Source organism: Callospermophilus lateralis, chromosome 2, assembly GCF_048772815.1.
Source record: "Callospermophilus lateralis isolate mCalLat2 chromosome 2, mCalLat2.hap1, whole genome shotgun sequence".
Lineage (NCBI taxonomy): Eukaryota > Metazoa > Chordata > Mammalia > Rodentia > Sciuridae > Callospermophilus > Callospermophilus lateralis.
The window spans coordinates 50,245,925-50,269,828 of NC_135306.1; the positions used below are offsets into that span (position 1 = coordinate 50,245,925).

Sequence of the window (23,904 nt, forward strand, 5' to 3'; positions counted from 1 at the left end):
CTTGGGACAGGAAAAGGTGTTTTTAGGGTCCCTTGTCTCGCTGGAGTTGGTCAGGGGAGCTGGTTAACTCCAGGATTGGCCAGGGAGTTCTGCTGATTGACAGGCATTAGTCAGGAGATGTCGCTGATTGACAGATGTTTCTGTTGGCGCATGATTGATGTTTCTTACCCTATGAGCTGCTTTGTTCTAAGTCATCGCCACCGACCTGATAGAATGGAAGACAAAGTAATTGGAAAGCAGGCTAATTAATTGAGAGGCTAGGGTATTGAAAAGGTCACCTACATGGATATTGATATCACCAAAACCTCTCACTAACAATGCTGGTGAGACAGGGAATTAAGTTGTAAATCTCAGGCTGAGGTCCAGTGATTCTAAGATCATATAGATGACCTCTATAAGGAAGAGAATAAACTTCGGAGGAGCTGGTTTTAGTGAGGCAGGAGGCAATAATTGCCAGGGATGGCAACTTGAAATAAGGAGGATAAGCCATCCCAGCTCCAGGCCTGTTTTATAGGGGGTTTACCAAAGAGAACAGTCAAAAATTGAGAATGCTGCAGGGGATACAGTATGCTTAGGAGAACATCAGATTTCAATTACAGAAAGAAGATGAAGGGAAGATTTAGCATTTGATGGTAAAGAAGATTTTGCTAATGATAGAACTGAGGCTTAGAAGTTAGGTGACTTGTTCAGGGTCAAACGCTTGGTGCTTTTCTCACTACATCGAGCCGCAGTACTCCGTCTGTGCCTTTTTGTCTGACTATTTAATAATCACACACAAGTAGTAGGAATCGCAAACATCAAGGATTGGAAAGGCGCGGGCACGGGGACGGTCCCTACCCGCGACGCATTGTGGGCCTTGTAGTTTCCCGCTGGGAGTGAACGGAAAGGCCGGGAATAGGGCGCGTTGCATGGCGGGAGATACAGTTCTCCAAGGAAGTCCCTCCTTCCCCGGAAGTTAGGTGGAGTCGGCTCACTCCGCTCTTCCTGAAGCGCGGGAGTCTTAGTTTGTGGTGTCTTCACTTAGGCAGCGGTGGCCGCACTGTCTTTTGACGCTCGTTTTTTCAGAGTCCTTTCGGCCATTTGAGACGAAATGGCTCCAGGCTAGAAAGCAGCGGGCGGGCAATGGAGGGGACCTCACTACATCAGGCTGAGGGTAGGGAGGGATATTGAGGGCCCTCACAGTCCCTTGAGCCGGCCTTTTTTTCCTTTGAAGTCACTGTGACTACCGTGAGGATGAGCTCTGCCTGGAGCGCTTCTTTTGAGAGGCAGCATCTCTGGATGTATCTGCTGGCGCTCGGATTCGAGCCGGGCCCGGCTACCATCGCCTGCGGAAAGATCGAGTCGCACACAAACCTCGGAGTGTAAGGAGGCGGGGACCCAAGGGGCTGAGGGAGCCTGAGCCGGGAGACTTATGGGTGGCCCGCCTTTCCCCAAACCCCCCGGGTCGATGAATCCGAGGCGGTAGAGCGGTTACTGTGTGCCAGGCACTGGCTACCAAGCCCCCGCTTCCGATTTCTGCCGGCTGGTGGCAGAGACTGACAGTATCAGTTATCTACCAGTGGCTTTGTAGGAAGGTAGTCTGAAGTTGGGGTAACCCTCTCTGGATGGTGGAGGTGGATGGTCTGTGAAATGGTGGGAGGAGGGGCGAATTGGCAGTGGAAAGGTGTGGGAAGTGGGCATGCAAAGATCTCTAGTACTCAAGGGAGCCTTTGAAGGTAGTTAACTTTGTAACTTTTGCTTTTTGAATTAGGAAGCTAAGGCATGCCACAGTTGGCAAAAAACAAACAAACGCACAACAACAACAAAAACCCCACACAGTAGAAATGGGCATTAAAATGAACAATATAATTCCCTTCCTTTACTTTTGCCACTTCTGTTACGGTTATGACCATGACAGTAAATACTTTGTTTCTATTTCTTTGTCTTAGTAATTTTAGACAGTATCTGTTATCTTCCCCGCTGAAGGCCAAGAATTTGGGACACATTGGCCATCTCTTGCCCTCCACAATCTATTTGATAATTGTAAATTATTTCAATTCATCTAGTTGCCATGTTTTAATAATGTGCTTAGATTTGATTCATCAATCTCAAAAATCTATGATTCTCAACTATGTAATTTCACAATGAATGTAGCTGTTATTTATAAAATAATTGATTCGTTTATCTTTCCATCTTCCTTTTCTGCCTTCCCCTTCTTGACTTTTTTTTCAGTTGTATTTTGACTTTTGCTATCAAAGTTTAGAGTTGTAATTAAGTTTTGTTTGGTTACTGTTTAGAAGTTAATGCTATTAACATAAATGAAGGGTTTTGAATAGAAATCTTTTCTAAAAACTGTTAATAGGTAGTATTTATCAGGTTATGATAATGTCTTTATTAATAAATACTTCATTTATTTCATATGATTTGATGCCCTATAACACAGTCTCATTTTTTTCTGAACTGGCAGAGGTACTTAAAGCTTCTTCAGGGGTTCCATCACTGAGAATGGCTTTTGTTATCCTTCTTTCCAGCGTTTTGGCCATCTTAATTTTCTCTTTGGTTTATCCATCAATGCAATTGCATTCTGCCTTTGAAAAAATTAAAAAATATGTCAGGTACTGGTCCAGTGATGGCAGTTTTTATTTTTCCCTCTCAACACAGATATTTTTTTCCCCTATGTTATTAGAGTTGTTTTTGTCTGTTATTGGAGGGGATGTGTCATTGTGTAACAGATGTCTCCTGTAAAATAATTTAAACATGAATGTAGCATCACATTTACTTTAAAAATGTTTTAATTTTTTTATTTGCTTATATGGCAAAATTCTTTTTGGTTTGCAATTCTGTAAGATTCTAGTTGGGTGAGCATATAGTTGCTTAACCATTTTCCTTATAAAGTTAAACATGCTATTAATATATGACCCAGCAGTTCCATTGCATAGTATTTGCATTTTTTTTTAAAGAGAGAGAGAGAGAATTTTTAATATTTATTTTTTAGTTTTCTTCGGCAGACACAACATCTTTGTATGTGGTGCTGAGGATTGAACCCTGGCTGCACGCACTGCACGCATGCCAGGCGAGCGTGCTAACTCTTGAACCACATCCCCAGCCCCAGTATTTGCATTTTGAAAAGATCATGCTTGTTGCTTTACAGAGACTGGGTTAGAGAGAGAAGTTGGGCTTCATAGTTACCTATCTAGGCCTGAACTAAGGTGGCAGTGGGAATGGAAAGAAGTGAGATAATTTGTTCATTCAACAGGTTCAGTTAATTTTTTTCATTCATTATTTTATTGAGAATCAGGGAGCCCTGCAGGCTAGCTAAGTGCTTTAACACTGATCTACATTCTCAGCCCTCTTAAAAAAAAAAAAAAAGAAAGAAATTGAGACTGTGTCTTGCTAAGTTGTTAGGGCTGGCCTAAACTTTCAACCTTCCTGCCTCAGCCTCCAGAGTAGCCAAGATCACAGGCATGAGCCACCATGCTCGGCTCAACAGATATTTATTGAATTTGATATGATATTGGACCTGGGTGTACAGTGGTGAAGAGAATAGATGTAAACTTTCCTTAATAAAATTTAAGTCTAGTGAGTGAATAAATCTACAACAAATGTCTTATTAGAGATTACGATAAGTGTCACAGACAAGAACAGTGTCCTCTGTGAGAAAAATAACAGATTTCAGAGATGATAAGGAAGTAGGATAGATGGAACTTCATTTGTATTGCTTGAGGAATACAGACCTTCTAAAGACAAAAGAGTTTGACATATGGATAGGAATGGGAAGTTAAGCACAAAAATAATAATACTAAGTTAAAAATTCACTTGATTTGATTCCTTGGAAATATATTTGATGCTTTGCTTTTCATGTTAACTTTTTTTTTTTTTTTGGTGGTGGTGTAGTAGATAAAACCTGGAGCCTTCTATATGTTAGGCAAGAGTTCTATCACTGAACTGTACCTTCAGCTTTTATATTAACTCTTGATTTCTTATAGCTGTGTGACATTTCTTATGCGTTCAGTGGGTCTTTTGTTTTTGTTTATTCGTGTGTGTGTGTGTGTGTGTGCACGCGTGCACGCACGTGTGCGTTTTAGGCTTTGTTTTGATTAATTAGGGAAACTGGAACAATAAAAACTTAATGGATTTGCTAGCATTATATCATAAGGATGGTTCTGGGAATAAAATCTAGTTGTAAAAACCCTGGACTTGGGGGGCTGGGGATATAGCTCAATTGGAAGAATGCTTGTCTGGCATGCACAAGGCCCTGAGTTCAAACACCACAAAAAAAAAAAAAAAAAAAAAAGAGAGAGAGAGGGAGAGAGACCCTAGATTTGGGTCATGGACATATTCAAGTCAGTGCTTTCCTACACACACACACACACACACACACACACACACACACTTATTTTTTCTTTTCCTTTTTTGGTACCTGGGATTGAGCCCAGGTGTGCTTAACCACTGAGCCACGTCCCCAGTTTATTTATATATATTTATATATATATATATTTATATGTATTTTTTTTAAATTTAGAAACAGGGTCTCCCTAAGTTGCTGAGGGCCTTGTTATGTTGCTGAGGCTGGCTTTGAACTCTCGATTCTTCTGCTTCAACCCCCCCAAGCTGCTGGAATTATAGGAGTGCACTGCTGTGCTGGGCTGATTATGTTTTTTTTTGGTACCAGGGATTGAATTCAGGGATCACTGAGCCACATCCCCAGCCCTATTTTGTATATCAGAGACAGGGTCTCACTGAGTTGCTTAGCACCTTGTGGTTGCTGAGTCTGGCTTTACACTCACAATTCTCTTGTTTCAGCCTCCCAAGCCACTGGGATTACAGGCGAGTGCCACTGTGCCTGGCTGGGCTGGTTGGTTTTGAACAAGTATATCAATTTCTCTAAATTTAAGTTTCTCCACTGTGTAATGAGGTTAATCAAACTACTATCTATTACCATTAGGATTAAATAAAATAATTCATGGTAAAGCTAACAGCATAAGACTTAACCTTATGTGCTGGTGAAAATTAGATGAATTACTACCTGTAAAAGGCTTAAAATAATGCCTGAGAAAAAAGAAATATTAAAAAAAAATTAGCTATTTTTTTAATGTTATTTATTAATTGTTGGTTGGTATTGTCTTCATATCAAGGTTTTCCTTCCCTTTTCTGTAGAATGTTTTCATTGCAGTAAAGCAAGGCCAATTTTCTTCTGTTGGATCTGTGTTTTCAGAATCAGGAATAAAAATTTGTATGTTCTGAATTGGTTATAAAATGTACACGACTGAAAAATTAATTTGCCTTGGACTTTTGAAGAGAATGAAAAAATATTAACTTGTGTCAAACTCTTATACAGCTTTTGATACTGTTTTATTAATCATTTCCTTTTTCTCTTCCTACTTCTTTTTAATTTTAAACCACTAGGAATATGTTTGATAAACTGAACCGAGATGCCTTTCAAATAGTTTCTTATTTTTTGTTTCAAACGCTGGACCAGTCACTCACCAAAGAAGTTTTTAAGTAAGGAAAAATTATTTATTTCATTTTATTTTCTTGATGTAAGCCAGAATTTTAACTTGTTGAAGATTAACTATTGTTTTGAATGGATATTGCAAAATTCAGGTTTGAGTCTTAGAAATTTAGTGCTTAACTTTTTTTGTGTGTATATGTGGTACTGATGGTTGAACCTAGAGATGCTTTACCACTTGAGCTATATGCCCAGCCCTTTTTTATTTTTTATAACATATAATATATTCATAGAAAAATTAAGTATACATAGGGGAAAAAGACAAAGAATGAAATGTCAACAGTGATACTGTCAGATTGGTGGGTTTAGGAATTAGATATACTTCCTTACCTTTACTAGTATTTCTTGAAATGCTTAAAACAAGCCATAAGGTTTTAATCGGGAAATTTTTTGAAAATGTATTTTTATTTGGCAAAGCCCTATACTGTAATGATAGGGATTTCAAAGAAATGTTTCAAATATACCCATTTTTCTGGACACTTAAAACTTATAAATGAAGGTAAAAGGTTAATAGTAAATTATACAAAATGAATATAATGTCCGAACCCTGGATTTATTTGTCAAACATATTCCTTATGTTTATTTTTATATGTTGCCAAGGGTGGCCTTGAACTTGCTATCCTCCTGCCTTGCCTCCTGAGTTGCTGGGACTACCAGCCATGTGTGCCACATACAGCAATGTTTAACTTTTATATATATGGATGATTGTTTTGGGTACTTACCTTAAAATCATTACGTATTTCATAGGTAATATAGGTTTTGTTTCATAAAATTAGTTCCTAACAATCTTCATGGTCTTAATTAGCAAAATAATTAACTGATACCAGTCTGTTTATAAATTTAATTTTGCCCCCCCATTCTCATTTGGTACAGAGGATTGAACCCAGGGCTCTTAACCACTGAGCCACATCCCCATCCCTTTTCAATATTTCATTTAGAGATAGGATCTTGCTGAATTGCTTAGGGCCTTGCTAAGTTGGTGAGGCTGGCTTTGAACTCACAATCCTCCTGCCACAGCCTCTCCAATCACATGTGTTGCTGCACCCAGCTTGTCCTATTTTTTAAGTTAATTACCCCAAGCCTTACTACTTCTATAGGCAGTGCTATTTATGTTGTCTATTTTAACTTTCCAGTGCTCTGTAAATCCTTAATATTTTGTTCAGTGATATGTTCTAAAGTGTCAGTTGTTATAGGCAAAAATCATTCCTGTTAAGTTTAGCCTGTGCTAAGTTTAAGATGATTGTAAAAATGTAAACACCCAGTAGTCTAAGTTCTAAGTTATTTTGTATGTAATTTTGGGTTTCTTCTGTCTGAAATAATGTTCAGATTGTGTTAATATTTATATTGTGCTGTCAAACGTTTTACATAGAAACCAACAAATAAATTAGAATAAATTAATCTCTAGCAGTCATACTCTCATGCAATCCTTCTCCTTCCCTCATCATGTAGATACATTAAATTTTTTTCCTTTAATATCTTCTCCTTTTAATATACTAGTTTATACCATCTTTATACCTTGATCAAGTGAATCCATTGAGCGCTTTGTCTTTTATTTTCAGTACTTTTAAATACCTGCTTCTTAATTATTTGTATGTATATGTATTATATTTATTCATATATATATTCCTTAACTGCACTAAACTCAACCCTATAGATAAAAATACCCAATTTCTTAGATTGGTATCTGTCTAGGTGAAATGTAAGAACTTTACATTTTTTAAAATAAATATTTTTTTTTAGTTGTAGGTGAACACAATATCTTTATTTCATTTTTATGTGGTGCTAAGGATGGAACCCAGTGTCTCATGTGTGCTAGGCGAGCGCCCACTGAGCCACAACCCCAGCCCCTAAGAATGTTACATTTAATCTGTTTTGCTTTAATGTTCTTAGTATAGGAAATAAATTTGATGTGATTTTAAATTTTGCTGAGTTTGATTTTTTTGAGTATATTAGTGTAATGCTATTATTATTTTTAAAGATTTTGTTGGCCTCCATTTGATCAAAAAAGTGACAGTGAATTCCGGAAACACTGCTGTGAGTGGTTAAAAAAGATTTCTGTAAGTATTCTCTTTTTGGAAGATGCAGACTTTAAGAAATTAAAAGCTGTTAAAAACTACATCTGGAGCTGGGGTTGTGGCTCAGTGGTAGAGTGATTGCCTTGCACTTGTGAGGCACTGGGTTCGATCCTTAGCACCACATAAAAATAAACAAATAAAATTAAGGTATTAAAAAAATTTAAAAAACTGCATTAACGTTTTGGATGTAAATCTTTTTCATTGGTATTGAGTATTCTACTACTGAGTTTCGTACCCAGTTCTTTTTTTCTCTTGGCTGGAAATTGAACCCATGGGTGTTTAACCACTGAGCCACATTCCCAGCCCTTTTTTTTTTTTTTAAATATTTATTTTTTAGTTATCGGTGGACACAACATCTTTGTTTGTATGTGGTGCTGAGGATCGAACCCGGGCCACACGCATGCCAGGCAAGCGCGCTACCGCTTGAGCCACATCCCCAGCCCCCCAGCCCTTTTTATATTTTATTTGAGACAGGGTCTCTTGAAGTTGCTTAGGGCCTTGCTAAGTTTCTGAGGCTGGCTTTGAACTCATAATCTTCTAGCCTTAGCCTTCCAAGCTGCTGGGATTACACATGTGCATAACTGCTTCTGGCTTCCAGTTCTTTTTATTTTTTATTTTGAGATAGGGTCTTACTAAATTGCCATGGCTGACCTCGGACTTAAGATCCTCCTGCCTTGGCCTCCTGAGTCACTAGGATTATAGGTGTGCATCACTATGCCTGGAGAGAGAGAGAGCGAGAGTGAGATAGATATTGAGATTGATTTATTTAAACTGATGTGATTCTGCAATCTTTGTAATGTTTTGAATAACCAATAAAAAAAAAAGAGATTGATTTATTTAATGTTTCTAGTTGTAGATGGACACAATACCTTTATTTTATGTATTTATTTTTTATGTGGTGCTGAGGATTGAACCCAGTGCCTCATTTGTGCTAGGGAAGTGTTGTACTGTGAGCTACAACCCAGCCCCTACATAAAATATTTTTTGGCCAAGATTATTTCAGTATGTTTCTTTAAATAGCATCAATGTTTAGAGTTTATTTAATTATAATTATCTTTTGACCAAATACATGTAGAGTTTAGAAAAACCAAACAATATGTGGTAAATTTTTTTATGCTTCAAAAATAGTATGATGTGAGGAGGGAGTGAGTTGGGGTGGTGATTGGCCCTCTCTACCCATTTTCCACTTTGCAATGGACTTGGATTTATTCAAGCCTTATGCTACGTGGAGGGGTTGCTAATGATTAGTACTGATGGTTGAGCTTTCCCTTAAAGTAAAGTGCTCCTGATATACAGCTTCTTTCAAGATTGTCACTCTTTAAAAAAATACTTGATATAAATATGAGAATTATTGTTGATAAGGTTTTCAACTCATCTTGTCTCTTTTCTTCATAGGCTGAATGTGGAAATAGCTTTCCTCAAGTTGTTGGTTCATTGTTTCTGTCTCCTGGTGGTCCCAAGTTTATTCATCTGATGTATCATTTTGCAAGATTTGTTGCATTAAAATATATTAAAACCAATTCTAAAAGTAAGTAAATCTTATAGTAGGATTTTTGTTGTTGTTGTTTTGGTACCAGGGATTCAAATCAGGGGCACTTGACTACTAAGCCACATCCCCAGCCCTATCTTTTGTATTTTATTTAGAGACAGGGTCTCAATGAGTTGCCAAGCACCTCACTGTTGCTGAGGCTGGCTTTGAACTTGAGATCCTTCTACCTCACCCTCCTGAGCGTGAGGATTACAGGTGGGTGCCCTGTGCCTGGCTTGTTTGGTTTTGATTCTTAATTTTTTTTCTTTTTTTGAGGTAGTAGGAATTTAATCCAGGAGTGCTTTACTACTAAGTTAAGTTGTTGAGGCCATCCTTGAACTTGGGATTCTCCTGTCTCGGCTTCCTGAGTCACCGAGATAGATTACAGGCATGTGCCATTGTGCCTAGTGTGATTCTTAAATTGTTACTATTCTTCACAGTTTTAAAATCAAGAGATTTTTAATAAAGCAAGATAAGTTAAAACATTAATTTACCTCAAAAATCAAATAGTTCGTATTTTACTGGAATTGTATGTTAAAATCTCAAAGTGAATCTATTACATTATTTACTATTTACATTATTTTATATATGTTATTATGTTTTAATATAGGAGTTTGGCTTTCCATAGAAGGCCAGATAATAAACATTTTAGAATTATGAGCCACCTAGTGTCTCTGTTGAAAATCTCTTTGTTTTGTTTTTATAACCCTTAAATGTAGAAACCATTCTTACCTTATTGGGCTGTCAAAAATAGCAGGTGGGCCAAATTAGGCTTGCAGGTTATAATTGATCTCTAATCCATAGTGTTGAATGAGTTAGAGATTTATTTTGGTTCCTAGTAATATATTGGAAATTTCTGTTTTGAATGGATTTGATTAATTTACTGGTATGATATATGTATACATATTTGAACACATAGGCTGATATATGTATAATGTTTGCACTGTAACAATTTTTTATGTTGTTGACAGTGACAGTCTCACTGAATTTCTGAGGCTACTTGTGATCTTGCTACTTCAGACTCCCAAATTGCTGGGATTATAGGTGTGTGCCACCAGCTTGTTTATACCTCATCTCTCTTATTTTGGGTACCAGAGATTGAACCCAGGGTTTCTTAACCACTGAACCACATCCCCAGCATCCCTCGCCCCCCTTTTTTTGATATCTCTGATTGAACCCAGAGGTGCTTCAACACTGAGCCACATCCCCAGCCCTTTTTATATTTTATTGTGAGACAGGGTCTTGTTAAGTTGTTTAGGGCCTTGCTAAATTACTGAGGCTAGTTTTGAATTTGTGATCCTCCCACTTCAACATCATGAGTTTCTGGGATTACAGGCATGTGCCATCTGTTTGGCCCTTTTTTGTTTTGTTGTTTTGTTTTGTTTTATTTTATTTTATTTTGGTGCTAGGGATTGAACCCAGGGCCTTGTGCATGCAAGGCAAGCACTCTACCAACTATTATATCTCCAGCCCTTATATTTTGAGACAGAATCTCTTCAGGGTTTTGCTAAATTGCTGAGGTTGGTCTTGAACATGCAATCCTTCTGCTTCAGCCCCATGAGTTGCTGGCTTTATAGTCACCGGGTACTGTGCCTGGCTCATCATCTCTCTCTCTCTCTCTCTCTCTCTCTCTCTCTCTCTCTCCATGATGGGGATTAAACTCTGGGTCTTGAGTATGTTAGGTAAATACTCTGCTCTGACCTACATTCCTAGCCTCACCTTATCTCTTTTAGTTAACTTTCCTTCCTTTGCTGTTAAAAGATCTTGTTAAAAAGCCTAATAGCTCATATATATAACAATGTGTTTGTTCAGAGAATCTCTGCCAGATAATTATATTTAAAAAACTTTGCTTTTGATAACCTTTTTAGTTAACTAGTTTTAAAAAAGGTTATCTTGGTTTCATTAACATTTAGTTTTATCTTTTAATGTATTATGTGTGTGGTGTAATTTTATTTCTTAAAATTAGATTTTTATTTTTTTGAGAAGGGGTTTTGCTGTGTTGCCCAGCTGGCCTTGAACTCCTGAGCTTATGTGATCCTTCTTCCTCAACCTTCTGAATGCTGGGTCTACAAGTGTGCACCACTGCACCTGGTAAAAATTGAACACTTTTCATATTTATTAGCTTGTAAGTCTGTTTTCTGATATTGTCTTCCATGTAGATTCTTCTCTACATTTTACAGAAACATTTAATGTAAAGCCACAAGATATGTACAAGTGCATGGCCAGATGGCATGTTTCACGTAACAGATTTTTACAAATTTTGCAAAGAGAAGATTATGTTACCCAACAATATCAGGAAAATGCACAGTAAGTAGTATTTTGATAGAAAATATTTCCTTTCTTTGTGAACACATGTCATCAAATGTGACTTCAGTAGAAATATGAAATATGCCTACTTCAAAACCCTGGCTATTATCTTTGCATTTACTATTTGTTTTGTAGTCTAGGGATTCATCTTAGGGCCTCACACATAGTAGGCAAGAGCTCTACCACTGAGCTATATTGAACTACACTCCCAGCCCTTTGTTTACATTTTGAAATCAGATAACTTGTGAATAAAGTATTTTTAAGCTCTAGGCATATTGTAAACAAAAGTTTAGAGAAAAGGATAAAGTCATTTTAGTTAAAAAAATTCAATTTCTTATGTGCTTTTTCTTTTTTTATGAAATATATTTTTATGCTGAAATTGTGGTCATCCTATTTTGTATTCTTTTGGACTTGATATTTCATTCTATAAATTTTTACATTATTACTTTTTTTGTACCAGGGATTGAACCCAGGGGCACTTAATCACAGAGCTACCTCCCCAGCCCATTTTAAAATATTTTAGAGACAGAACCTCACTAATCTGGTAAGGCTGGCTTTGAAGTGCCTCAGTCTCCAAGACACTGGGGTTATAGATGGGCGCCACCAAGTGCAAATAATGTATTACTTTCAATGTGTATTTATTAATTTGTTGAGGAGATATTTTATGAAGTAACTGCTTCTTTAAGTAGATATTCCATATTTAACTTTTTTTCTTTCTTTTTTTTGCATTGCTAGGAATTAAACGTAGAGCCTTGTACATGTGAGGCAGGCATTCCACCACTGAGCTATATCCCCAGCTCCCTTAAGATAATTTTTCAAATGATTGTTACTAATAATACTACAGAATCCTTTGAAATATACCTTAAAATGGAAATGTTGCCTGACTATATTTTATAATATTTAAGTTTACCCTCTAGATATATGAGATGGATAAGAGAGCAGAGTAATCTTATTGACCCCCACCATTCTACTCAATGAATTCAGAATATTAGCCTACAAATTGTTGTTCATCTCAGTAGTACCTTATATGTTACATCCTCATGTAACTACTGAAGGGAGTCCAGAGTCTTAGTTGACTATTGGGTGTCCCTAGAAGCAAGGATATAAAAAGGGAATATATTTAAATGGGTTATGATGGCTAATTGTAATAGAATTATAGTTGACATTTTATATGTTTTCCAGATTATCAGTTAAGCAAGTACGAAATTTGAGATCAGAATGTATAGAACTGCAAAACCAAATAAAAAAGTAAGTGACTTTTAGAGGTGGCTTATATGTATTTTATAGCAGTTGCATTTTATTTGTTTGAAGAAACAGATTCTCAGAAACATTAATTAAAATAATATGTCAGTAGCTAGATGATGATAGGACTAGAGCATAGTTCTGATTTCTAATCCAGTCTTAAAAGTTATTGTTGCTTTGAGCTTGAATTTTATTTTTATTATTATTTTTTAATTGAAATGACTATTAGTAGGTGGTTTGTAGACCAATTTGGATATTAAATCACTGTGTAATTTTCTAATGACTAATTAGATTATTTAATTTTTGCTAGAATGGAACCCTGTGAGGATGAAAGTAACATACAAGAGAAAATTCAAAAGGTGAGACAACTTTGAAGGGACATATTGAGTCTTTTTAACTTTTGTGATATGTGATAATTGCTTAATTGGACTATTTTTTAATATATATCTACACACACACACACACATTTATTTATTTATTTATTTAAAAAGATAGGGTTTCACTTTGTTGTCCAGGCTGGCCCTGAATTCCTGGGAGTCAGTGATCCTCTTGCCTCAGTCCAGAGTAGCTGGAATGATAGGCATGTGCCACCATACCTGGCAACTGTATTCTATTTTCTTTTTGCAGTTTCTTTTTGTAGTAATACTACTTTTTTTTTTTTTCTTTTTGCTCTTTTTAGAAGATATATAAGACAATATCAATAAGATGCTAGTAAAACCTTGAATATAATAAAGAAAGTGGTTTATAATTTATATGATTTAGTACACACGCAAAAATTATTTTAAATGATGAATTTAAAATAATTATTCCAGCAAGAAAAATTCTGCTTGATTATAACTTAATTCCTGGGATTAATTTAGCTAAATAAAATAAATTAGCTGAAGGGAGATGGTAAGTTTAGGAAAATATGAGAAGTCAAATTGAGGATTACGTGGCAGTAGAGAGGAATCTGGAAAATGTAAAGTATCTAAGGCAACCAGAGTTTGGCTTTGATATGGGCTCAAAGTGTTTTCTTTTTGTTTGTGTGGAATCTCTTTCAAGCTCTTTATTGTGATTCTGTGATTTTCAAGCTGCTTTGGGTATTAATTTGGCATCTTATGTACCTTTTCACTAGAAAAGGTGAGTGCCCTCTTCAGGAAATAGTTAATCATTCAGAGAGTGTTTCTTTATTTTTTTGGTACTGAGGTTCTTTACCCCTGAGCCACAAGCATTTTTATTTTTTATTTTGAGTCAGGGTCTTACTAAGTTGTAGGGTCTCACTAAATTGTTGTGGTTATCCTTGAACTTCTGCCCCAGCCTCCCAAGTTGCTGGGATTACAGGTGTATGCCATTGTGTAGGACAGTGAGTATTTATTGATTGCCTTCTATGTGCCAGGCATCTTCTAGATATTTGGACTACAATAATGAAGAAACAGCCAAAGTTACTTTCGTTATGGATCTTTCAATTTTGTGAATAGGAACATTCTTAATATTGAATGCAATATCACTGATGATAAATTTAATAGGTTGGTATGAAGCCTATTAATATTTTACATCATTCTGTCCTGAATGTGGTTATTATTCATTTCCCCTGAGTCCATCAGCTTTGAGTCATTAATAGACAAAATTCTAGACTTGTAAAAATTGAGAACTGGATACTGGATGATTATGAATTAGGAGGGAATCCCATCCTGTGAGACCAACAGGCCACCAACCAAGTCTATGTTTGGGGACAACTTTACCTTGTTATGCAGCACTTTAATTAGAGATATACTTCAACAGATTTTTCCAAGTAAGAAGAATACGGTAAAACATGACTACACCCATGTTAGTCTTCTCATGATTCAGATAAGATAATGAATAACATAAAAATACAAAAAATGTGCAAATCATAATATATAGGCTGTCAAATCTTCAATCTAGATGAACCTTTGTTTCCAGTTTTAACTATTACAAATAAAAGTTCTAGAATGTTTTTGTTAATGTTCTTATTTTAATTGATAGAAATAATGATAGTGCTTTTTTAGGGGTACAATTCGGTATGTTGATCTTTATGTAAATTATAGAAAGATTTAGTCAATGAGTAACATTGATTACCAATTTATCTTTTTTTTTTTGTCATGGGAATGTTAAAAATCTCATAGCAGTTTTGAAATATGTATTGTTAATAACTGCTCACCATGCAGTGCAATAAGCCATTAAAACTTTTTTCTCTAGTCTTTCTGAAACTTTGATAAATCTACTGTGGAAATTCTTGTATATGTATTTCTTTTTTAAAATGTTTTTTCTTTTTTTTGGTTGATGGATCTTTATTTTATTACTTATATGCGATGCTGAGGCAAGCACTCTACCACTGAGTTAAAACCCCAGCCCTTTCACAAGCATTTCAGTGAACATAGGTTAATATAGGCCTGAGAGTTTTTGCTTTTAGAGAAGCATAATTATATTTTAACTTTTCTGAAATCTGAATGACTTAAGATAAATGTTTAGTAGTATTTCTTTTCTCTTGAAAACCTTTTTTATTATTTTTCCTGAAAATTCTCCATTAAGATTTTTAGAATACAGGAAATACTAATTGTATCTTGGTATAAAGATTTTTTTTTTTTTTTTTAAATTATAATTGAGCTAGATTCTTCTGAGAAATTCTTTCATTTTCAAGCCCCTTTAAAAGTAATATCAATGTTTTTAAACTATTAGAATTAGTAGTTTAATTTTCTCACTGGAATTCATCCCAGGAAATTTACTTATTAACTAGCAGTGAGCAAATATTTATGCTTATATTTCTTTTATATATGTATAATTATTATTATTATTATTTTGGTACTAGAGATTGAACAACTGAGGGACACTTCCCCACTGAGCTGCATCCCTAGCCAAATTTTGTGTTTTATTTAGAGACAGGATCTCACTGAGTTGCTTAGCGCCTTGCAGTTGCTGAGGCTGGCTTTGAACTTGCGATCCTTCTGTTTCAGCCTCCTGGCCACTGGGATTACAGACATGTGCCACTGTGCCCGGCCATTTTTCTACTTTGAGACAGAGTCTTGCTAAGCTGCTTAGGGCCTTGCTAAATTGTTGAGGCTAGCTTTGACTTGGGATCCTCCTGCTTCAGCCTCCTGAGCCACTGGGATTATAGGTGTGCACTACCGTATGTATAAACTATGTGTAGACTTTGATATTTCATTTGTTTCTTTTTAAAGGTTCGGTTTTTGTGGACTTCAGTCAATGAAACACTTACGTTTTTGGAAAAAGAGAGAGAAGTTGTTAGCTCAGTTCTTAGTCTTGTTAACCAGTATGCTTTAGATGGAACTAATGTCATTATTGATATTCCAAGGCTCTTACTTGACAAAATAGAGAAACAAGTGTGTCAGGTAAGCATTAATATTTTCTAAAAAGCTTTTGGAAAAGCTCCATGCAGTGATTTTATATGTTAAGTTTGATTTTCTAGAAATATTTTTCTACTGTTTTCAAATTTTAATTTTGGGAATATATGTAGTAAAATCTTCATAAAGAGGGTACTTTTAAAAGGATACATATTTATTACTGTCAACTTTTATTATTTGTCTATACCTTATACATCACACGGTGTAGAGAGGACAGGATTATTTAGTAGGTAGATAGTACTGTACTAGTTCTTAATAAATTCCCAAAGAGAAAAATTATCTCATAAAAAGTCTTCATACTGTTTCATTTTTATCTTTTATCTGTCAAGCATTCCATTTTATTTATTTTTTCCTCTTCTCATGGTACTGGGGATTGTTCTCAGGGGTCTCCTACCTCTGAGCTACATTTCTAGCCCTTTTTGTTTTTTATTTTGGTAAAATAAGGTTTTATTTAATAAGAGTTTCACTAAGTTGCAGAAGCTGGCCTGAACTTGTGATCTTCCTATCTCAGCCTTCCATGTAGTACACTGCTGCACCCAGCTAAGATTTCTCTTCTTTTAGTGTTGTGATATCCAGTGTCTGTTTTTTTTTAGACTGATGATCTCATTATTATTTTTTTTTTAATGGTTCATTTTTCTCTGTCTAGCTTGCTTGCTTGTTATTTATTTATTTATTCATTCATTCTGGAGACTGAACTCAAGGGCTTTTTACCACTGAGCTACATTCCCAATCTTTTTTATTCTGGGACAGTTTCTCTAATTTGCTGAGGGCCTTGCTTAAATTGAGGTTGACCTCAAAGTTGTGATCTTTTTGCCTCAGCCTCCTGAATTGCTGAGAATACAGGTGTGCCCATCTCTACTAGCTTTAAATGAAAAGGTTTTCCATGGTTCCTTTGATGCCTGTTTTTCTTTTCCCCTCATTATAGATCTATTTGTATTTTCTTAACAATTCTATGGTTTTTCATTCAATAATATTACCAAGTTGATATTTCTAGTTTCTGCCCTTCAACTAAATTCTATCTAGATAGTTTATTTTCTTATAGTAATCATGATTTATTTAGTATCTACTATATACATGGTATTGATTGTAACACAGGGATTACAAAGATTAAATATGGTTGTGACTCTGAAAAGCTTTAATAGGTAGCATGATAGGCCCATCAAATTCAAAGTACATAAAAACCAAGATGCATAAACTTAGATTTCTGTAGAGAATACAGGCAATAGATATGGAGTACATTAATTATTTATAACAATAGGGAGAAGATAGGAATTGATGAGGTCTTGGAGCAAATTACTGTAATATTCGTGGTGAAATTTATGATTTAAAAAATACTGGTAACTAGGGACTGGGGTATAGTTCAGTGATAGACTACTTCAAAGTATGCAAGAGACCCTGGGTTCTTGCCCAAGGTCTAGCTGTGCAGGCCAAATGGACATGACCAAATTTTGGAAGCAGCTTTTAGGAGTCATCAGTTTGTAACTCTTTTTTTAAAAAAATTTTGTTTTACTACTGGGGATTGAACCCAGGGCTTTGCACATGTTAGGCAAGTGCAAAGCTACACCCCCAGCTCAGATTTTAACTTTTGATTAAAAAATGAACTCCTGATCTCTTTGCCAAACTGCTCTTTCTTCTCAATTTTGATTTTTTCTTTCCATCTGTTTGATTTCTTTTACTCTGGTTTTCAATCTTTGCAACTTATAAAAATGTAGCATGATGGTATATTAGTTAGATTGAAATTATTTATATAGTTTTGTGTTTGGATGGTGTTTAATCTTTTTCGCAACAGTAAAAAGATAGATATATTTATGTAACAATTTATTATCTGAGGAACCTATAGTTTTTTACTTTTTCCCCTCTTTGATTCTTTAGATGCATATGGGAAGTGTTTATGAGGCTGGAAAATTGAATCTCTTAACAGTAATTCAGTTGTTAAATGAAGTCCTGAAAATAATGAAATATGAACGTTGTCAGGCTGACCAAGCAAGATTGACAATAGACCTTCACTACCTTGAAAAAGAGACCAAATTGCAGAGGGAAAGATTATCAGATCTGAAGCATATGAGGTACACTAGAAAGATCTTTTTTTAAATTTTAGTACGAGAGGAATAGACTGGCTTTCTCAGCAAAATTCTTGTATAGATAATGCCTGTTCAGCTTTGTCGAACAAGTGTGAAATTTTTAATGTAACTTTGTAATCAACTCAGACACATGAAGTAGGAAGTTAATGTAGTTTTTTCTTCTTTATATGGAATACATTATTTTTTCACTGAGTGATAATTTATGAAATAATTTAACTTTTCTCCTTTTGTGTGTGTGTGCATATGTATATGTCATATAATAATAAAACTGAACTTCAGAAAAGGTTTTTTTTTTTTTTTTTGATACTGGAGATTTAACCCCAAGGTGCTTTACCACTGAGTTATATCCCCAGTCCTTTTTATTTTTTATTTTGAGATAAGGTCTCACTAAGTTGCTTAAGGCCTCACTAAATTGTTAAGGATGGCCTCTAACTTGCTATCCTCTTGCCTAAGCCTTTGAAGCTGCTGGGATTATAGGCCTGTACCACTGCGCCTGGCCAGAAAAAAAAATTTTTTTTAATTGTAAATGGACACAATACCTTTATTTATTTTTATGTGGTACTGAGGATCCAACCCAGTGCCTCAGTGTGCTAGGCAAGCTGTCTACCACTGAGCTATAACCACAGCCTGAAAAATTTTTATTTTTGAAAAGAAAGACTGGTAATTATAGATTGCATTTAGGAACAGAGTGTGGGCGTAGAATTCCCCCTTAAGTTTTGAGCTAAGAAGAAAAATTGTATTTTTAAGGTAAATGGGGTAGATGTTTGATTGCTGTCTGGTTTTAAAAGGAGAAAGGGTATTTTAAATTCTGAATATTTTCTTGAGAGCTTATTTGATTGATTATGTGTTATATTGGTTAAACTTTCTCCTTACCTACTACTGTTGCTATTAAATTTCACTCCATATTTTTTTGTATATTCATGTTTGAATAGTTTTTTTTTTATGCTATCATAGGTGTAAAATAAAAGAAGATCTCACAACTATAAGACATTCTATTATTAGAAAGCAAGGAGAGTGGTGTAAAAAATGGGAAGAGTTTCTTGGATTGTCTCCTTTCAATCTAATTAAAGATTGGACTCCAGTAAGTTACATTGATTTGCCCTTTGGAGAGTATTTTAGTTTTGGTAACTTTTTGATTTACCATGTTACAAATGTCCTTGAAACACTATGTGGGTTATCATCTCTGACTCTGAGTCTAAAGTTCAAGTTTTGATTTCTGTAATTTTTTAAATATGTGATAGACTTTTCATTAAGCTAATGTTGTCGTTTATAGTTAATTTTTTTTTAAATTCAGAGGGTTGTATTAAAAAGAAAATGAGGGTGGGTGGGGTGGTATATGCCTGTAATCCCAGATACTTGGGAGGCTGAGGCAAGAGGATTGCAAGTTCAAGGCCAGCCTCGGTTACCCTGTCTCAGAAAACTAACACCAAAACAACCCCAGAAAAACTGCATGTGAGATACTATGATATCTGAGACATAGTTGGAGGACAAAATGATCCCCTTGTTTGTAATATTGTATCCTTTGGTTTAAAAACAGTATGGGGTATATACTTTGTATTTCTATTTTTGCTTGGAAAAGAATCATTTGTATATTATTGTTATTGTAGTAATTAGCATGTTTACTTCAAAATTGTGAATTCTGTATTTAAAGGCTGTGGATCTTTTACCACCTATGTCTCCGCTTTCGTTTGATCCTGTGTCAGAGGAAGTATATGCAAGGAGTATTCTTTTTCAGTATCCTGCTTCACTACCAGGTTGTTTATTTATCTTTTTCTCTTTTAATCCTCATTTCTGTCATTATTCTCATTATTATAATGTTTCTTTATATTTATTGCTTTTGTCCTCCAATTGTTTTTTATTGTGGTGAAATGAACATAACATAAAATTTACCGTTTCATTCATTGCAAAGTGTACAACATGGTGACATTTAGTCAATTTATAATTGCGCAATCATCATCACTCTCTAGTTCCAGAACATTTTCATTGTCTTAAAAGGAAATCTCTTACCCATTAAGAAGTCGCTCCGCATTTTCTCCTCTTCCACTCTATGGCAATAATATATATGGCAATAATTACTATACTTCCAGTTGCTATAGATTTTCCTATTTTGAATATTTCATATAAATAAAAATCATACAATATGAGTTTTTTTTTTTTTTTAAGTTGTAGATGGGCACAATACCTTTATTTTTTGCTCAGGTAGTTTATTTATTTATTTTTTCCTTTTTTGCGGTGCTGGGGATTGAACCCAGGGCCTTATGCATGTGAGGCTTGTTCATGTAGTTTTTTATGTGGTGCTGGGGATCAAACCCAGTGCCTCCTGCGTGCTAGGCAAGTGCTCTACCACTGAGCCACAACCCCAGCCCAAAGTTTTTTAATCTGTTGCTTACACAGTTTTTCACTTTACATACAATGTTTACAAGGTTCGTCCATTTTGATGAATGTGGGTATCAGTCCTTATTTTCTTTTTCCTTTTTTTTTTTTTTTTTTGAGACAGGGCCTTGCTGTGTTGCCCAGACTGTCTTTTGATTCCTGGGTTCAGGTGATCCTCCCTCAGCCTCCCAAATAGCTGGTACAACATGCATGTTCCACTGTGCCTAGCCTTAAAAATTCCTTTTATAGTTCACTAGTTATCTTTTAGATATATATTTGATCTGCTTTTTTTTTTTTTTTTGGTACCAGGGGATGGAACTCAGAGGCACTTGACCTCTGAGTCACATCCCCAACGTTTTTTCTTTTTATGTTGAGACACTGTCTTGCTAAGTTGCAGAGGCTGGCTTTAAATTCACATCCCTCCTGCCTCAGCTTCCTGAGTTGCTCTGCTGTGCCCGGCTCGATCTGCCTTTTGACCTATTTTTAGTATTTATTCTTCATCAATACTTAATTTCTAGATGCCTTATTATGCTTCTTTTCCAAAATTTGTTTTTTTATGGTCTTCTTTCATTATGGCTTCTTTTGTTTCTTTTTTTGCTAATTATTTTATTTTTTTGTTACTGGACTTGAACCCAGAGCTACTTTACTTTACTACTGAGCTACATCCCCAGTTCTTTTTATTTTTTATTTTGAGATAGTTTGACTAAGTTGTTTAGAGTCTCGCTAAGTTTCTGAGGTTGGCCTCAAACTTGAGATACTCCTGTCTAAGTCTCCTGAGTTTTGGGGATTACAGTTGAGTACCCTGCACCTGGCTACTAACCATTTTAAATATACTGATTTTGTCTTTTTAATTTTTCTGTCTTCTGTCTTGCTTATTTCTGCTTCTATATGTTCTGCTTGCCAGTGCTCATGGTTTTTTGCTTCCTATGAGAATAGGTGATCATGATTTCAACTTTACCTCTGAAGGATTCTTGGGAGCTCTGGGTTATAAAATAGCCTCTATAGGTTATTATATAGATATAGGTTTTTCTTTTGAATTAGACCAGTTAATGTCTTTGGGATTCGTATAACAAGTAACCATTATAATTTTGGATTTTATACCTCCTTTTGAGTAGTAAAGGTTTTAAATTTCATTTCCCCCCACTCCCCAACTCAGGTATAGCAAGAATCTTTCTACTTCTTCAGTCCAGGTGGCAGAATTTTTATAATCCCTTTTGAGGGTTAGAGAGCAGCCCTTTCAGTATCCTGGCTTTATGTCAGTCTCTTATTTCAGATCCCAGCTTGAGTGGCTTCAGAATTTAGCCAGATAGGCATAAATTTTCCAGTGTCCAGCCCCTAGAGCCTGCCTGCTTTTATCAGATGCCCTTTCTTAGTTTGAGCTTGCCATTCTGATCAGACTTTCTGTCTTATACTGATATTTATTTGTTCTTTTAGTTCCTTTATTTTTCTTAATTGAATTCAGCAGTTCTAGTGTACTTATGGTAGGGTACCAATTAGTGTCTGTTTCTGTTTGGTTTGCCCTGTTATGAGTTCAGTTTTATTTTTTTCTTTCAAATGTCTTATCCTCACATTTTCTATTTTCATATCTAGTTCTCATTTCGTTTTTTTTTTTTTTTTTTTAATATTAGTGCTAGGAATTGAACCCAGGACCTCATGCATGTTAGGCAAGAACTTTACCACTGGGCTACACCCCCATCACATCATTTCTTACTTGAAATTATATTCAGCCTAGTTATGCTATCTCCAATATTCAGTTTGTTCCATATTCACAGTGACTGTTAGTGATCTTACTTTAACATAAATATGGTCCCTTTCATTTTCTGATATAAAACACATTAATAGCTTCTTATCATTAAGGGGAAGAATTTGAAATGCTTACCAATTTTTATGTTTCAAGCTTTCTTACATGCCAGAATAAATGTTTCAACTCTGGCTCCCTACAATAGAAGGTGTTTATAGTGGTGTGTAATAATTTTTGTTCATGATTTTTCTACCAGTTTTGTAGTAGAGTTGTATTTGTGCTTATTTTTGGGATGTTTATAAGCATTAGTGCAGTTTCATTATAATTAGTGGGTTCCTGAAGGTGAAAATGTTATAAGAAATGGCATATTTATAATGATGGATTAAGAGGAAAACTTTACATAGTATTTACATCGGCTTCTGATACAGTGACATTTGGGACACATGTACAAATAGGGAAGCCTTTTGGAAACTAGCATGTTGAAAGAGGAGTAGTCCCTGCAATATCAAATCCTATGTAGCATAACCCTGGCTTTCTTCACTAGTCTCATTTCCCTTTATGCCTCCGAGGTATATATTCCCTAACCCAGTGCTGTAGGGCATAATCCCCATGCTACAGTACCATATTTTCTCAATACCTTCATACCTTCTTCCCTCTCCCCAGTTTGGGCCAGGTGTTTCTCCTGACTTCTTGCTTTTTGTACATACTTCTGTAAAATAATACTTAGCAGTATCACACTTCATTCAATACTTGACTGACTCACTAGAAGCATGGCCTCTCTTTTTTCCATTGTTAGTACAGTAGTGGCACATAGTTATTCAATGATAAGTTGAGTAAATATTTAGATTGATTGCTGCATAAAAACTATGCCATGTATGCTAAACACTAGCTTTTTGGCCTTGCTGGCTTATGTGGTATTACATGATTTGTGTACTTAAACAGGAAACATGGTTATATAACACTGGAAAATTTATGGACTGTCAGCTTTTGGAAATTTTGTTTTAGTATGAGTTTCCAGTTCAGTTGTCTGTTTGTTTTTTTGCATGACTGTGTATCAAGGTCTTGGCCTTGCACGTGTAGCAGTCTTTTTATAAAAGCTTACTATTTAGATATGCTCTATTACTTTTGTGCCTATCACTTTACCTTAAGAATTGGATAATTCTTTTTTTTTTTTTTTTAAGAGAGTGAGAGAGGAGAGAGAGAATTTTTTGAGAATTGGATAATTCTTATTAAGTGTTTGTTATCTTCTGATTTCTTCTGTTCTGGGGCTAAGAGATTACTTATCTAACAGGTGTGAAGACTGGGGTTTAATCCCCAGCACTGTACAAAAAAATAAAAAGGTTTTAGAATTTCAAGAAATACTTGAACATGTATGAACATAATTATTTTTTCTATTTTAGATATACCTAAGCAACATAATGAAGAAAAGGATTGCAAAGCAGACATTGATACCTTGATAGCTGTGTGTGATCTAGCCAATAGGTAAAACAAATTTGATATTTATTTGACTTTCTATATTTTTTTCAAATAGATCTGTTCTTTTTAGATCTACGTGACAGTAGAGTATGTTTTGACATATGTACATGGAGTATACCCATTCTTGTGGTTGTACATGATGTGGAGTTACACGGTCAAATACACATATCCAAACATAGGAAAATTATATCCAGTTCATTCTACTGTCTTTCTTATTCCTGTCTCCTGTTTTCC

At 35.3% G+C, this 23,904-nt stretch overlaps 1 protein-coding gene and 1 non-coding gene across 3 annotated transcripts in view; one reads left to right on the top strand and one right to left on the bottom strand.

Annotated features, from left to right (window-relative positions):
* Positions 1-998: 998 nt before the first annotated feature.
* Positions 999-23,904, top strand: part of Haus6 (HAUS augmin like complex subunit 6) — a 39,672-nt gene continuing 16,766 nt past the window's right edge. Inside the window, exons 1-12 of one of the 2 annotated variants that reach the window (XM_076845944.2) lie at positions 999-1,361; positions 5,386-5,481; positions 7,467-7,545; positions 8,959-9,091; positions 11,251-11,398; positions 12,581-12,646; positions 12,951-12,999; positions 15,817-15,987; positions 17,872-18,065; positions 19,035-19,161; positions 19,732-19,834; positions 23,595-23,676. In XM_076845944.2, the coding sequence (XP_076702059.2) occupies positions 1,234-1,361; positions 5,386-5,481; positions 7,467-7,545; positions 8,959-9,091; positions 11,251-11,398; positions 12,581-12,646; positions 12,951-12,999; positions 15,817-15,987; positions 17,872-18,065; positions 19,035-19,161; positions 19,732-19,834; positions 23,595-23,676 (1,376 nt within the window). In that variant the 5' untranslated portion in view covers positions 999-1,233. Of the gene's footprint in view, positions 1,362-5,385; positions 5,482-7,466; positions 7,546-8,958; positions 9,092-11,099; positions 11,183-11,250; positions 11,399-12,580; positions 12,647-12,950; positions 13,000-15,816; positions 15,988-17,871; positions 18,066-19,034; positions 19,162-19,731; positions 19,835-23,594; positions 23,677-23,904 lie in introns of those variants that run through there. The other variant, XM_076845945.2, reaches the window with a different exon arrangement.
* Positions 20,370-20,442, bottom strand: Trnaa-agc (transfer RNA alanine (anticodon AGC)). Its single transcript has one exon. It is a non-coding gene; the product is annotated as a tRNA-Ala (tRNA).